Source organism: Entelurus aequoreus, linkage group LG17, assembly GCF_033978785.1.
Source record: "Entelurus aequoreus isolate RoL-2023_Sb linkage group LG17, RoL_Eaeq_v1.1, whole genome shotgun sequence".
Lineage (NCBI taxonomy): Eukaryota > Metazoa > Chordata > Actinopteri > Syngnathiformes > Syngnathidae > Entelurus > Entelurus aequoreus.
In genome coordinates this window covers 19,442,280-19,459,306 of record NC_084747.1, presented here as the reverse complement: position 1 = coordinate 19,459,306, position 17,027 = coordinate 19,442,280, and the positions used below count along the sequence as shown (strand labels likewise).

The window sequence follows — 17,027 nt, the reverse complement described above, 5'->3', positions numbered from 1 at the left end:
CGACAGATTAATCCGGTAAAAAAAAAAAATCCGATGTGTTTGGCAGGCGAATACCAGAAGTGACGTCATCAAACGAGTGTTCCGCAAATTCAGCAAACAAATAACTTTAGATACAAATCGAACCATTGTAGTCATATGTCATTGCACAGTCATATGTAACAATTATTATTCGTTTTCGTATCAACAAAAAATATGTATAATATAATAATAAATGAGTTTGGGGCAACACGGATTGGTAAATAAATAAATAAAACACACAAAAATAACACCACCTCTGCAAAAGAGACGCACATCTAGCAACGGAGTTAAAATGCTCTCTATATTTGTTTGTAAATGTCTTTATTATCTTATATTGCGTTTGTGTGAATTTGATCCCAAAGAGATCTTTATTAATGTCGATTTACTGTTATTTTATATTACTTCTTCCGGTCACTGCATACCCTGCCAGACTTCCGTAGTTTCCGTTTCCGTAGCTCCTCCCCCTTTCCCTCGCTGCTACTCGCAACGCTGAGAGGTGAGTTGTGTCCAAAATGTGTGGCGTTTTGTAACTATAATATAAACTATAACTGTTTATATTTGTATAATTTGATAAGATAGCGAGTGTTTTTGTGTTGTTCTCGCCGCTATTTTGAGCGCCTCGGGCCTTTTTTTCGTGTGACACTCGTTGGCGGGATTTCGTCGAAGCGGTCACGTGACCACACTACGCAGTCGGTAAAATGTCAGTTTTATTCATATAGGAAGTCCCAGAAGGAGTTCACGTGATATTTACTCCATTGTCAGGTACGTGTAAAACTGCAAATGTGCATCTAACTCCTTTTTGTATTGTTTTCTTCTTGTAACTTCCTTCCATCCATTTTTTTTTACTGCTTGTCCCGTTTGTTTGAGTCAATATGACCTTTTCCACCAAAAGTTGAGAGAAGTGGGTGGTTTGTGTTTCCACCACATTTCACCCTTCAGGTACTTTATGCAAATCAGGCTGATGACGTATGGAGGAGTGGTTTACTATATTTAATCTACACGGATACCATGTAAATAAACATACAATATTAGGTCATGGTTATTTTACTCAAATTAAGTAAATTAAATACAAAGCAATCATATACAAAACAATATGATTAAAAAAATAAAGTCTGCCGAATTGTTCTTAAAAAGTATTTTGTCCACAATGTCCAACAGTCAGAAAGTTGTCCTTTCACTAAATTATGAATTCATGAATGTCAGAGGATTCATTTTGGTCCATTTCAGCTGTAAATAACAATATATAATTAATACATGTCATTGTTTATCTGTAAATAACAACATATAAACAATAAATGTTAGTTTTTATCTGTAAATAACAATATATCGGTAGGTTGTGAGTTCAAACCCCGGCCGAGTCATACCAAAGTCTATAAAAATGGGACCCATTACCTCCCTGCTTGGCACTCAGCATCAAGGGTTGGAATTGGGGGTTAAATCGCCAAAAATGATTCCCGGGCGCGGCACCGCTGCTGCTCACTGCTCCCCTCACCCCCCAGTGGGTGATCAAGGGGATGGGTCAAATGCAGAGGACAAATTTCACCACACCTAGTGTGTGTGTGACAATCATTGGTACTTTAACTTTAACTTTAATATAAATAATAAATGTCAATGTTAATCTGTAAATAACAATATATAAATAATAAACGTCAATGTTTATCTGTAAATAACAATATAAAATAATACATTTTAGTATGTATCTGTAAATATTAATAACAATATATAAATAATACATTTTAGTATGTATCTGTAAATAACAGTATATACATACTAAATGTTAGTGTTTATCTGTAAATAATAATATATAAATACTAAATGGCAGTGTTTGTCTGTAAATAACAATATATAAATAATAAATGTCAGTGTTTGTAAATAAAAATATATAAATAATACATGTCAGTGTTTATCTGTAAATAATAATATATAAATAATAAATGTCAGTGTTTATCTGCAAAGTTAGAGTACCAATGATTGTCACACACACACTAGGTGTGGGGAAATTTGTCCTCTGCATTTGACCCATCCCCTTGTTCACCCCCTGGGAGGTGAGGGGAGCAGTGAGCAGCAGCGGTGGCCGCGCCCGGAAATCATTTTTGGTGATGTAACCCCCAATTCCAACCCTTGATGCTGAGTGCTAAGCAGGGAGGTAATTTGTCCCATTTTTATAGTCTTTGGTATGACTCGGCCGGGGTTTGAACTCGCAACCTACTGAACTCAAGGCGGACACTCTAACCCCTAGGCCACTGATTAGTAAATAACAATATATAAATAATAAAGGTCAGTGTTTATCAGTATATAACAATATATACATAATAAATGTTAGTGTTTATCTGTAAATAACAATATATAAATAATACATGTGAGTGTTTATCTCACGCCTCAGATTGTTAGCATTAGCATTCAGTTCACTAGGGTTGAGACTAATTAATACACACATGGAGTGTCACTGACTACTTTTACAACATGTAATAAAGTCAATAGTTAATATTTGGTGTTATTTACCTTCATTTCACTCACAATAGTGTGAAAGTCCAGTCCATAGTGGATCTAACATAATAGTGAGAGTCCAGTCCATAGTGGATCTAACATAATAGTGTGAGAGTCCAGTCCATAGTGGATCTAACATAATAGTGGGAGTCCAGTCCATAGTGGATCTAACATAATAGTGAGAGTCCAGTCCATAGTGGATCTAACATAATAGTGTGAGAGTCCAGTCCATAGTGGATCTAGCATAATAGTGTGAGTCCAGTCCATAGTGGATCTAACATAATAGTGTGAGTCCAGTCCATAGTGGATCTAACATAATAGTGTGAGTCCAGTCCATAGTGGATCTAACATAATAGTGTGAGTCCAGTCCATAGTGGATCTAACATAATAGTGTGAGAGTCCAGTCCATAGTGGATCTAGTTAATAGTGTGAGAGTCCAGTCCATAGTGGATCTAGCATAATAGTGTGAGAGTCCAGTCCATAGTGGATCTAACATAATAATGAGAGTCCAGTCCATAGTGGATCTAACATAATAGTGAGAGTCCAGTCCATAGTGGATCTAACATAATAGTGAGAGTCCAGTCCATAGTGGATCTAACATAATAGTGTGAGAGTCCAGTCCATAGTGGATCTAGCATAATAGTGTGAGAGTCCAGTCCATAGTGGATCTAACATAATAGTGTGAGAGTCCAGTCCATAGTGGATCTAGTTAATAGTGTGAGAGTCCAGTCCATAGTGGATCTAACATAATAGTGTGAGAGTCCAGTCCATAGTGGATCTAGCATATTATTGTGTGAGTCCAGTCCATAGTGGATCTAACATAATAGTATGAGAGTCCAGTCCATAGTGGATCTAACATAATAGTGAGAGTCCAGTCCATAGAGGATCTAACATAATAGTGTGAGAGTCCAGTCCATAGTGGGGCCAGCAGGAGATCATCTTGAGCGGAGACAGGTCAGCAGCGCAGAGACGTCACCAACTGATGCACAGATGAGTGGTCCACCCTGGGTCCCGACTTTAGACAGCTAGCGCATCATCTGTGGTCACCGAATCTGTGCCCCCCTTCTCTACGAAGGAGAGTGAGGCAGAGCAGAAAAGAAACGGCAGATCAACTGGTCTAAAAGGGGGGTCTATTTAAAGGCTAGAGTATACAAATGAGTTTTAAGATGGGACTTAAATGCTTCTACTGAGGTAGCATCTCTAACTGTTACTGGGAGGGCATTCCAGTCCTAGTCCAGACATGTCTCCCATTGAACTTGTGTGGCACATTATGAAGCCTAAAATAGCAGAAGGGAGACTGCTGAACAACTTAAGCTGAACATCAAGCAAGAATGGGAAAGAATTCCACTTGAAAAATGTGTCTCCTCAGTTCCCAAACCTTCACTGAGTGTTGTTAAAAGGAAAGGCCATGTAACACAGTGGTAAAAATGCCTCAGTGACAACTTTTTTGCAATGTGTTGCTGCCATTGAATTCTAAGTTAATGATTATTTGCAAAAAAAAAAAAGTTTCTTAGTGTGAACATTAAATATCTTGTCTTTGCAGTCTATTCAATTGAATATAAGTTGAAAAGGATTTGCAAATCATTGTCTTCTGTTTTTATTGACCATGTAAATAGCACATGTACATGCACGCCGCTTCTCCAATTTGCCACTAACAACATGACTGAGTCAACATTCTAAAGCCTGTTTTTTGGGCTGAGAAATCAATCAGGCCAACATGAACCCAAACAGGAGGCGTGTCCTAAGTGCGTTCACCTCACAGCGTTGCACCGGGGTCTCCAAGAGAACACCATGGAACTCTCCAGGGTCAACCAACTCTCCTATGAGGACTTTGTCAGCACCTTCGGCAATGTGGTGGAGAAATGTCCCATTGTGGCAGCAGCTGTGTGGGCCAGGCGACCCTTTGGCAGCATGGACGCCTTGGAGGACGCCATCAGTGACTTCATTGACGCTTTGCCTGAGTCAGGTGAGTGGCACACTTCTACCTGATCAAACCACTTCTTTCACCAGTATTCTGACCCCTACTCCACTTTTAGGGATGCGGTTCATCCGGTTGTCCGGGATGGGGATGGGGGTGGAGGGGGGTCTTCTATAGGCCTGGGATGTGTAGTCAAAAGTGTACATACACTTGTAAGGAACATAATGTCATGGCTGTCTTGAGTTTACAATCATTTGCACAACTCTTATTTTTTTTGTGATAGAGTGATTGGAGCACATACTTGTTGGTCACATAAAAACATTCATGAAATTTGGTTCTTTTATGAATTTATTATGGGTCTACTGAAAATGTGAGCAAATCTGCTGGGTCAAAAGTGTACATACAGCAATGTTAATATTTGCTTACATGTCCCTTGGCAAGTTTCACTGCAATAAGGCGCTTTTGGTAGCCATCCACAAGCTTCTGCTTGAATTTTTGACCACTCCTCTTGACAAAATTGGTGCAGTTCAGCTAAATTTGATTGGTTTTCTGACATGGACTTGTTTCTTTAGCATTGTCCACACGTTTAAGTCAGGACTTTGGGAAGGCCATTCTAAAACCTTCATTCTAGCCTGATTTAGCCATTCCTTTACCACTTTTGACGTGTGTTTGGGGTCATTGTCCTGTTGGAACACCCAACTGTGCCCAAGACCCAACCTCCGGGCTGATGGTTTTAGTTTGTCCTGAAGAATTTGGAGGTAATCCTCCTTTTTCATTGTCCCATTTACTCTTTGTAAAGCAGCAGTTCCATTGGCAGCAAAACAGGCCCAGAGCATAATACTACCACCACCATGCTTGACGGTAGGTATGGTGTTCCTGGGATTAAAGGCCTCACCTTTTCACCTCCAAACATATTGCTGGGTATTGTGGCCAAACAGCTCAATTTTTGTTCTATCTGACCACAGAACTTTCCTCTAGAAGGTCTTATCTTTGTCCATGTGATGTCAAATATTAACATTGCTGTATGTACACTTTTGACCCAGCAGATTTGCTCACATTTTCAGTAGACCCATAATAAATTCATACAAGAACCAAACTTCATGAATGTTTTTTGTGACCAACAAGTATGTGCTCCAATCACTCTATCACAAAAAAAATAAGAGTTGTAGAAATGATTGGAAACTCAAGACAGCCATGACATTATGTTCTTTACAAGTGTATGTAAACTTTTGACCATGACTGTGTATGTATATATATGTATACAGTATATATATATACACTACCGTTCAAAAGTTTGGGGTCACCCAAACAATTTTGTGGAATAGCCTTCATTTCTAAGAACAAGAATAGACTGTCGAGTTTCAGATGAAAGTTCTCTTTTTCTGGCCATTTTGAGCGTTTAATTGACCCCACAAATGTGATGCTCCAGAAACTCAATCTGCTCAAAGGAAGGTCAGTTTTGTAGCTTCGGTAACGAGCTAAACTGTTTTCAGATGTGTGAACATGATTGCACAAGGGTTTTCTAATCATCAATTAGCCTTCTGAGCCAATGAGCAAACACATTGTACCATTAGAACACTGGAGTGATAGTTGCTGGAAATGGGCCTCTATACACCTATGTAGATATTGCACCAAAAACCAGACCTTTGCAGCTAGAATAGTCATTTACCACATTAGCAATGTATAGAGTGTATTTCTTTGAAGTTAAGACTAGTTTAAAGTTATCTTCAGTGCTTTTCCTTCAAAAATAAGGACATTTCAATGTGACCCCAAACTTTTGAACGGTAGTGAATGTATGTACAGATGTAATTTTTTTTTCAAGATTACATTTTTAAAAATAAGTTTTCGGCCATCTCAATGATACCAGAAAGAGACTGTTGAACAACTTAAGCTGTACATCAAGCAAGAATCGGAAATAATCCCACTTGAAAAATGTGTCTCCTCAGTTCCCAAACCTTTACTGAGTGTTGTTAAAAGGAAAGGCCATGTAACACAGCTGTAAAAATGCCCCTGTGACAACTTTTTTGCTATGTGTTGCTGCCATTAAATTCTAAGTTAATGATTATTTGCAAAAAAAAAATTTAGTTTCTCAGTTGGAACATTAAATATCTTGTCTTTGCAGGCTATTCAATTGAATTTAAGTTGAAAAGGATTTGCAAATCATTGTATTCTGTTTTTATTTTCCATTTACACAACGTGACAACTTCACTGCTTTGGGGTTTTGTATAAAATGTCATTATTGTTAGCCACATTTGTTGAGCCATTTGCAGATAAAGCATATTTGTGTCCAGGTAGAGAGGGCATCCTCCGGTGCCACCCGGATCTGGCCGGTCGGGACCTCCGGGTGGGCACGCTGACCCAGGAGTCTCTGAAGGAACAGGCCAATGTGGGCTTGGACGCGCTGACCTCGGAGGAGGCCTCCAGCATGGCACGGCTCAACGAGGACTACAAGGCGCATTTTGGCTTCCCGTTTGTCATCTGCGCCCGCATGAACGACAAGCCCAACATCTTCCGGCAGATGCGCGCTCGCATGGCCAACGGGCGCGCGGCGGAGAGAGAGCGCGGCATCGAGGAGGTCAAGAAAATATGTCGCCTGCGTCTTCGGGACCTCGTGCACGCTGACGCTCGAGTCACATTGTAGCCTCACAAAGTCCACCAAAAGGCTTTTATTTCAAAAAGAACTAAAGAGCATGCAAAAATGTGCTTATATTAAAAAGTTTTTGCCAAAGTCTTGGTGTTTTTGCATGGTTTATTTGTGCCACCTCGCGTCAAAAAGGGACTACTTTTTAAGAGACCCCTCCTACTAAAATGATTAAAAAAATAAGTGTATGACACATACAGCATAAGTAAAATGTTTTATTACAGGGAGTTTGCATATTCTCTAAAGAACATTACCAGACAAACATGGCGACCAGATTGTCCGATGGCATGTCCCTGGCCACCACGAGTAGGAAAAACCTCATTATTGTATTCCGGAGTTTTGTTCATTTCATTTTAAGTAAATCAAGTTCATATTCATTCGCTTCCATGTTTTATTGTGCCCCTCTGGTTCAACAACAAACAAGGGACGCACCATTTTGGACAAAAGTAAAGTCACTTTTTGTCTCTGAAAACTAGATTTTTATTTATTATATATATATATATATATATATATATATATATATATATATATATATATATATATATATATATATATATATATATATATATATATATATATATATATTTGTACAGTGTGCTCTACAGGCCCACAAAAGAGCTGCCTTTCACAAATATCCTTGTAATAACATTACCCTCATAAGTTAGAACATTTATCATCACAAAAATGTACATCTTCAATGTAGTTTGGGAATTTCCTTGTTTAAGTAATCAAAAAAAAAAAGTCTTTCTCAATGATATTGAAGGCTGGGGCATTTCAATAGGCATTAAGTTACACACATAGCGAGCATGAGTAGGAAGGAGCGGGTTGTTCTTTTATACAAAGAACACCAGACGGGAGGGGGAGAAGGCACAAGACACAACAACTGACCATTAGACAATGGTGCACTGTTAACCATCAACAGGAAGTGATACTCTCAGAAAGGTCACATTGACCAGGATGTGCTTTCCAGTTGGTAATGGCATATACAAAGGTACAAAACATTTTTTCATCACAACTTCTTGAGTCACCAAAGCCTTTTAAAGATAGTGGTAAATGATAAATGGGTTATACTTGTATAGTATTGCTTTGCGATCCTCTGATACTGATTCTTTGTACAACATTGACATTTTCAGAGGAATTTTCATGTATACAAAATGCCATAAGTGCCCATGAAATGTCTATAGCCCAAATTCTTAGAGTTGCATTTTTATACATACGGGTTTACTACTAACTCAAATAGGATGGTTATTCTATAAAGATGTACTATGTGGAAAACATTGTGTTTAAACAATATCCAGTGGGGCTTTTAAAACTTCACCTGTGCCTGAAATTCAACCTCAAGCAAAACAAAACAAAAAAATATATTTTTAAATATTGTGATCATTTGTATTTGTCAAATACAAGCATAATGTCAGAAAATAGCACTTATAAAACTATCAAGAGTTATAAAAAAATATAATTTGACCCTTTGAGGGAGTAACTGTATCACCAGCTATCTGTTGGAGACCCTTGTAGTGTGACTATCATGAAGTGTAGTGTGAATATCACAAAGTGTAGTGTGACTATCATTAAGTGTAGTGTGACTATCACAAAGTGTAGTGTGACTATCATGAAGTGTAGTGCGACTATCATTAAAGTGTAGTGCGACTATCATGAAGTGTAGTGCGACTATCATGAAGTGTAGTGTGACTATCATAAAGTGTAGTGCGACTATCATAACGTGTAGTGCGACTCCCATGAAGTGTAGTGCGACTACCATGAAGTGTAGTGTGACTATCATAAAGTTTAGTGTGACTATCATAAAGTGTAGTGCAACTACCATGAAGTGTAGTGCGACTATCATGAAGTGTAGTGTGACTATCATAAAGTGTAGTGCAACTATCATGAATTGTAGTGCGTCTATCATGAAGTGTAGTGCGACTATCATGAAGTGTAGTGTGACTATCATAAAGTGTAGTGCGACTATCATGAAGTGTAGTGCGTCTTTCATGAAGTGTAGTGCGACTATCATGAAGTGTAGTGCGACTATCATGAAGTGTAGTGTGACTATCATAACGTGTAGTGTGACTATCATAACGTGTAGTGCGACTCCCATGAAGTGTAGTGCGACTACCATGAAGTGTAGTGCGACTATCATAAAGTTTAGTGTGACTCCCATGAAGTGTAGTGTAACTATCATAAAGTGTAGTGCGCCTATCATGAAGTGTAGTGCGACTATCATGAAGTGTAGTGCGACTATCATGAAGTGTAGTGTGACTATCATAAAGTGTAGTGCAACTATCATGAAGTGTAGTGCGTCTATCATGAAGTGCAGTGCGACTTTCATAAAGTGTAGTGCGACTATCATAAAGTGTAGTGCGACTACCATGAAGTTTAGTGTGACTATCAATGTCGTGTGACTATCATAATGTGTAGTGTGACTATCATAAAGTTTAGTGTGAATATCAATAAGTGTAGTGTGACTATCATTAAGGTCAGTGTGACTATTATTAAATGTAGTGTGACTATCACAAAGTGTAGTGTGACTATCATAAAGTTTAGTGTGAATATCAATAAGTGTAGTGTGACTATCATTAAGTGTAGTGTGACTATCATTAAGTGTAGTGTGACTATCACAAAGTGTAGTGTGACTATCACAAAGTGACATTTTTGTTTTTTGTGTAGAATGTCCTTTCTGTTTCTCTGAAATGTTGTGTATTCATAAGATTTGCACAGGATTTCATAAATTACCTCAAACATTTTTTGGGGCTTGGTTTGTTTTGTCCTTCAAGTTTACGAGCAGCTGTCGTTTTTGTACGTAAGGTTTTATTTACTCATTGGTTTATGTTGGGGTTTTTTTCATGACTTGTTGTCTTACTTCTGATATTCCCTGATGTACGGCATGGTTACGACATCTTGAATGTCAACGTGGCGACTGATAGATACTCAGAGATATCACTGACTCTTTATACTCAAGTGGAATATGAGGAGCCACAGTCCCCTCACATTAAAGAGGAAGAGGATGCACCACATTCCCCTACGTTAAAGAGGTTGGACTGGAGAAGGAGGAGGAGGAGGAGGAGGAGGAGGAGGAGGATGTTACCAAGATGCCGTTGACTGGTGTCCTTGTGAAGATCTCACTGTCATAAACATTTTAATAAGTAATCTAAAAATACACATGAGAACACACACTGGAGAGAAACCTTTTACATGTTCTATCTGTGCTAAAGGTTTTAGACAAAATGGTCATTTGAAAAGACATGCTAACGCACACTAAAGAGAAACCATTCAACTGCTCACTTAAGACCCTTGCCGGTGCCCTCATACAGAGACATTTTGACTACGCCTGCACCTCAAGGTTCACCAGTATCCCCAAGCCACTAAAAACTAAACTGCAAACTTCCCAAAACAAGCTGGTGAGACTCCTGCTCAACCTCCCATACAGGACTCACCTACCTCAAGCCCACTTTACCCAATTGGGATGGCTTAGAGTTGAGGAAAGAGTACACCAAATCGCAATGTGCCTGGTATTCAAAATACTCAGAGAAACTGTCCCCAAGTACCTGTCCAACTATTTCACCAGAGTAAGTGATGCTCACAGGCAGGGGCGCCGAAAAGGGGGGGGGGGGGGGGTGGGGGGGGGGTAAAGGAGACGGATTCTAGGGGCCCATGATGGAGGGGGGCCCAGAGAGGCCCCTAATGATGATGAAATTATAATACAGGGGGCCCTGTAAAGATTCTTTTCATGGGGCCCAAAATCTCTAGCGGCGCCCCTGCTCACAGGTACTACACCAGAGGGAGTTCCTTAGACCTCGTCCCCCCCAAATTCAAGACTCTCATTGGAAAAAATGCATTTGACTATTTTGCCACCACACAGTGGAATGCACCACCAACACACCTTCAAATTCGAACTTCCCTACTAAATTTTAAAACTGCCATAACATCATGGCTCAGCTCAACCTCTGCCTGATCTGAAGCTAAATTGATCCCCAGCAACTTTCCGAAGCATCAAACAGGTTTATATGTGGTTATAATGTATATATATTTATATGTGGTTATAATGTGTGTGTGTGTATATATATACTGTATATATATATGTATATATATATATATATATATATATATATATATATATATATATATATATATATATATATATATATATATATATATGTATATATATGTATATATATATACATATATATATACATACATACATATAAATACGGTATATATACACTATAACCACATATAAATATATATTCATTATAACCACACACATACACACATATATATATAAATATATATATATATGTGTGTGTGTGTATGTGTGTGGTTATAATGAATATATATTTATATGTGGTTATAGTGTATATATATTTATATGTGGTTTATATATATTTATATGTGGTTTATATATATTTATATGTGGTTATAGTGTATATATATTTATATATGGTTTATATATATTTATATGTGGTTATAGTGTATATATATTGATATGTGGTACATGTATATATATTTATATGTGGTACATGTATATATATTTATATGTGGTTATAGTGTATATATATATATTTATATGTGGTTTATATATATTTATATGTGGTTATAGTGTATATATATTGATATGTGGTACATGTATATATATATTTATATGTGGTTATAGTGTATATATACTGTATTTATATGCAGTTTATAAATATGTACAGTATATGTGGTTATAGTGTATATATATGTATGTGGTTATAGTGTATATATATTTATATGTGGTTATAGTGTATATATATTTATATGTGGTTATAGTATATATATTTATATGTGGTGTGTATATGTGGTTATAGTGTATATATATTTATATGTGGTTATAGTGTATATATATCTACCGGTATATGTGGTTATAGTGTATATATATTTATATGTGGTTATAGTGTATATATATGTAGGTATATGTCGTTATAGTGTATATATATCTATATGTGGTTATAGTGTATATATATTTATATGTGGTTATAGTGTATATATATTTTATCATTCTGTTTTGCACACTCTTGGAGTCAACATGTACATAGTGTCATGTACATAGTGTATATACCCCCCCACCCCACACCATCCATTTTTTAACATATTTTTTTATATACATGTTACAGGTTATATATATTTTATTATTGAATGTATCAAATGTGATGAATATTTAATGGACCACAATGGAAACAGGCCTTTTGGCTTTTTGTTTCATCCATTTGCATTTTTAAGGCATTACATGGATTCAATTATTTTAAGAATAGAATAGAATAGAAAGTACTTTATTGATGCCTGGGGGGAATTCAGCACCGCAGTTCGCTCACAATGAACTATAAACACTTAGGTATTTTTTACATGTGAATAATATAAATACAGTGTATTATACAGCATTATTCACATGTATATAATGTAAATACAATCTATTATACAGCATTATTCACATGTGAATAATATAAATACAGTCTATTATACAGCATTATTCACATGTGAATAATATAAATACAGTCTATTATACAGCATTATTCACATGTGAATAATATAAATACAATCTATCATACAGCATTATTCACATGTGAATATTATAAATACAGTCTATTATACAGCATTATTCACATGTGAATAATATAAATACAGTCTCTTATACATTTAAGTACAGTCAAGAAGGAACATATGCATTGTACAGTCTGTACAGATGTCAATAAACATCTCAATCAATCAATCCAGAGGGTGGCGGTAATGCGTTAGCTTAGTTTTCAACCGCCGTGAAACAAAAACGAAGAAGAAGACTTCCGGTAGGTCTACCGTTCGTGTAGAGACGAGCAACATCGCAGTGTGGCATTTAAGTTCGCGGTAATTCTTGCATTTCTAGATGTTATACTTATTGTTTGTCTTCGACATACTACACTTTATCAATGTTTCGCGTCGGGATAAACTCGACTCGTCCCGGTGAACTTCGAGGCCTCTCCGGCTAGCGTAGCTCGCTCGTTAGCTTAGCATGCTAGCTGCTAACAAAGAGAGCTAAAGCGGAGAAAATGTGTAAAGTACAAATGTTGAGAGTGTTGGTGAATCAGCGACTAAAGGCGGCTGCTGAAGAAATATGTGCAGTGTTAGAAAGAACGGTAGCAGAGTACGAGAGGGAACTTTCCCGAACAAAAGATGAGAACGAGCGACTACGTCAACTACTGGACGCTGTTTTCAAGAAGCTGCCGAGGACAGGTTTGTTTACTTCTTACTCTCACATGTTAACTAACTTTATATTTCATCATCAACACGAAAAAAAAACACTTAGAATAACTTTACTGGGCGGAGGAGCATTGTCAAGATGTGTAAGTAAGATGTGGAAATTGCATTCAATTTGTATTTTTACACACTTCAGAGGCGTCAAATAGACTATATCGTCAAAAGTACTTGGCCACCTGCCTTGACTCACATATGAACTTGAAGTGCCATCCCAATCCTAACCCATAGGGTTCAATATGATGTGGGTCCACCTTTTGCAGCTATTACTGCTTCAACTCTTCTGGGAAGGCTGTCCACGAGGTTGCGGAGTGTGTTTGTAGGAATTTTCCACCATTCTTCCAAAAACGCATTTGTGAGGTCACACACTGGTGTTGGTGGAGAAGGCCTGGCTCTCAGTCTCCGTTCTAATTCATCGCAAAGGTGTTCTATCGGGTTCAGGTCAGGACTCTGTGCAGGCCAGTCAAGTTCATCCACACCAGACTCTGTCATCCATGTCTTTATGGGCCTTGCTTCGTGCACTGGTGCACAGTCATGTTGGAAGAGGAAGGGGCCCACAAGGTTGGGAGCATGGAATTGTCCAAAATGTTTTGGTGTCCTGGAGCGTTCAAAGTTCCTTTCACTGGAAATAAGGGGCCAAGCCCAACTCCTGAAAAACAACCCCACACCATAATTCCTCCTCCACCAAATTTCACACTGCAGTCCGAAATGTACCGTTCTCCTGGCAACCTCCAAACCCAGACTGGTCCATCAGACTGCCAGATGGAAAAGCGTGATTCGTCACTCCAGAGAAGGTGTCTCCATTGCTCTAGAGTCCAGTGGCGACATGCTTTACACCACTGCATCCCACGCTTTGCATTGGACTTGGTGATGTATGGCTTAGATGCAGCTGCTCGGCCATGGAAACCCATTCCATGAAGCTCTCTGCGTACTGTACGTGGGCTAATTGGAAGGTCACATGAAGTTTGGAGCTCTGTAGCAACTGCAGAAAGTCTTTGCATTATGCGCTTCAGCATCCGCTGCCCCCTCTCTGTTAGTTTAAGTGGCCTACCACTTGGTGGCTTGATTGATTGATTGATTGATTGAGACTTTTATTAGTAGGTTGCACAGGGAAGTACATATGCCGTACAATTGACCACTAAATGGTAACACCCGAATACGTTTTTCAACTTGTTTAAGTCGGGGTCCACTTAAATTGATTCATGGGCTGAGTTGCTGTTGTTCCCAAACTCTTCCATTTTCTTATAATAAAGCTGACAGTTGACTTTGGAATATTTAGGAGCGAGGAAGTTTCACGACTGGATTTGTTGCATAAAAAAAATGTTAGGCAATGTTTGACGAATTAATCTGAAAGAATTGTTGCACCTTGACACTTAAGAACAATTTGTTACAAAAACAAATTAAATCTTCAAACTAATCGATTAATAGAAGAAAAACTCATTATTTTTTATACACACACTGTAAGCGTATATATAAAGTATATAATATAGTAACAGGCATATTCATAACATGTCATACTTATATATTTTGCTCTTTTTAAGCTAGTTTGACGGACACATCAAAACATTTGCTATTTCAAAATGATGACCCAGAACCAAATATTTTTGAGCCTGAATATACAGAGGATGAGCTACAAGTTTTAGAAGCTGAGTAATACACAGCTCTAGCAAGTATCGGTATTGCTATGTGCTGAACAAGAAAAACAAACCACTAAACCCACATATTAAAACAATCACTTACTGTACAATGTCTGCTCTCACTGGGATGCCGACTGATGGGAATTTCAGGGCTGGAATAAAATGGCAGGAAAAAAAATCACCATTGTTTTTGATTGATTGTGAAATTGCGATTATTAACAGGATTATTCATCCATTTGAAAACATGAGTATTGATTGCACCACCATACCTCAACTTTAAATATAACTTAAAAGGACAACGGATATAAATTAGTAACGGATAAACAAGTAAATGAATAGTAAAAACAACAATAAATTAAATTGCAATAAAATAAAACGCTGTTTTTTTCTTAACCTTTTACATGTATTTTACCACCATAGAGTGTGCTTTTTGTGTCATAAATACAATTTTATAAAACACAAAAATCCTCTTTATTGGTGCTATTTTTTGCAAATGTATCTACAAGTGCTCCAAGTACATTATTAGTAGGATACTTTTTTGAAAACGGTATTTTGTTAGCGCAGTGAGACCGTTATTGTGAAAGAGCATGACGAGTTTAGAGAAGACTTGAGGCTGTTTACTTGTTTTGTTTTTTAAAACGAGCGTCGATTTCTGTCCTGTTTGTACATTGTTCTTACATCCATGATGCCGTTCACAACTACACAAGCAGATGAGATGTGTTGTGGGTGTATGGATTGTTCTTGCTAGCTTTAGCTTCCTATTTTAATAGCGGTTTCAAGGGTGTTTTGGGGATGAATGAGCGACACCGGCCGGACATTTCCTGTTCCCGTTCCTCACAATGACAGCACTTCACTCACATTTACAGTCATGGTCAAAAGTTTACATACACTTGTAGAGAACATAATGTCATGGCTGTCTTGAGTTTCCAATCATTGCAACTCTTATTTTTTTGTGATGGAGTCATTGGAGCACATACTTGTTGGTCACAAAAAACATTCATGAAGTTTGGTTCTTTTATGAATTTATTATGGGTCTACTGAAAATGTTAGAAAAACTGCTGGGTCAAAAGTATACATACAACAATGTTAATATTTGCTTACATGTCCCTTGGCAAGTTTCACTGCAATAAGGCGCTTTTGGTAGCCATCCACAAGCTTCTGCTTGAATTTTTGACCACTCCTCTTGACAAAATTAGTGCAGTTCAGCTAAATGTGTTAGTTTTCTGACAATGACTTGTTTCTTCAGCATTGTCCACACATTTAAATCAGGACTTTGGGAAGGCCATTCTAAAACCTTAATTCTAGCCTGATTTAGCCATTCCTTTACCACTTTTGACGTGTGTTTAGGGTCATTGTCCTGTTGGAACAACCAACTGCGCCCAAGACCCAACCTCGGGGCTGATGGTTTTAGGTTGTCCTGAAGAATTTGGAGGTAATCCTCCTTTTTCATTGTCCCATTTACTCTCTGTAAAGCACCAGTTCCATTGGCAGCAAAACAGGCCCAGAGCATAATACTACCATCACCATGCTTGACGGTAGGTTTGGTGTTCCTGGGAGTAAAGGTCTCACCTTTTCTCCTCCAAACATATTTCTGGGTATTGTGGCCAAACAGCTCAGTTTTTGTTTCATCTGACCACAGAACTTTCTTCCAGAAGGTTTTATCTTTGTCCATGTGATCAGCAGCAAACTTTAGACACGCCTTAAGGTGTCGCTTCTGGAGCAAGGGCTTCCTTCTTGCATGGTAGCCTCTCAGTCCATGGCGATGCAAAACACGCTTGACTGTGGACACCAACACCTGTGTTCCAGCAGCTTCCAATTCATTGCAGACCTGCTTTTTGGTGGTTCTCGCTTGACTCTTAATTATCCTGACCTAATTTTCTCTCCGCAGCAGGTGATAGCTTGCGTTTTCTTCCTGATCGTGGCAGTGACAAAACTGTGCCATGCACTTTATACTTACCAACAATTGTCTGTACAGTTGCACTTGGGACCTTAAGCTGCTTTGAAATGGCTCCAAGTGACTTTCCTGACTTGTTCAAGTCTATGATTCCTTTTTTCAGATCTGTGCTGAGTTCCTTTGACTTTCCCA

The 17,027-nt window shown here is 38.0% G+C and overlaps 2 protein-coding genes across 6 annotated transcripts in view; both read left to right on the top strand.

Moving 5' to 3' along the window:
• Positions 1-453: 453 nt before the first annotated feature.
• On the top strand, positions 454-7,146 carry LOC133632617 (2-oxo-4-hydroxy-4-carboxy-5-ureidoimidazoline decarboxylase-like). Of its 4 annotated transcripts, none has more exons than XM_062025130.1 (4): positions 466-514; positions 738-780; positions 4,237-4,471; positions 6,715-7,146. In XM_062025130.1, exons 3-4 carry the CDS (start codon positions 4,297-4,299, stop codon positions 7,062-7,064), a joined length of 525 nt encoding a protein of 174 aa, XP_061881114.1. In that variant the 5' UTR covers positions 466-514; positions 738-780; positions 4,237-4,296; the 3' UTR covers positions 7,065-7,146. The 4 variants fall into 4 exon arrangements, with proteins under 4 accessions (XP_061881115.1, XP_061881114.1, XP_061881117.1 ...); XM_062025132.1 differs by having other exon boundaries at positions 487-514; positions 4,268-4,471; XM_062025131.1 differs by lacking the exon at positions 738-780 and having other exon boundaries at positions 454-514.
• A 5,603-nt stretch (positions 7,147-12,749) lies between these two features.
• The window catches only part of LOC133632610 (zinc finger protein OZF-like), a 13,050-nt gene continuing 8,772 nt past the window's right edge, over positions 12,750-17,027 (top strand). The window contains exon 1 of one of the 2 annotated variants that reach the window (XM_062025123.1): positions 12,750-12,859. Coding sequence is in view for 1 of the 2 variants with exons in the window: in XM_062025122.1 (XP_061881106.1) it covers positions 13,100-13,283 (184 nt within the window). In the remaining variant the exon portion in view is untranslated. Of the gene's footprint in view, positions 13,284-17,027 lie in introns of both variants that reach the window. The other variant, XM_062025122.1, reaches the window with a different exon arrangement.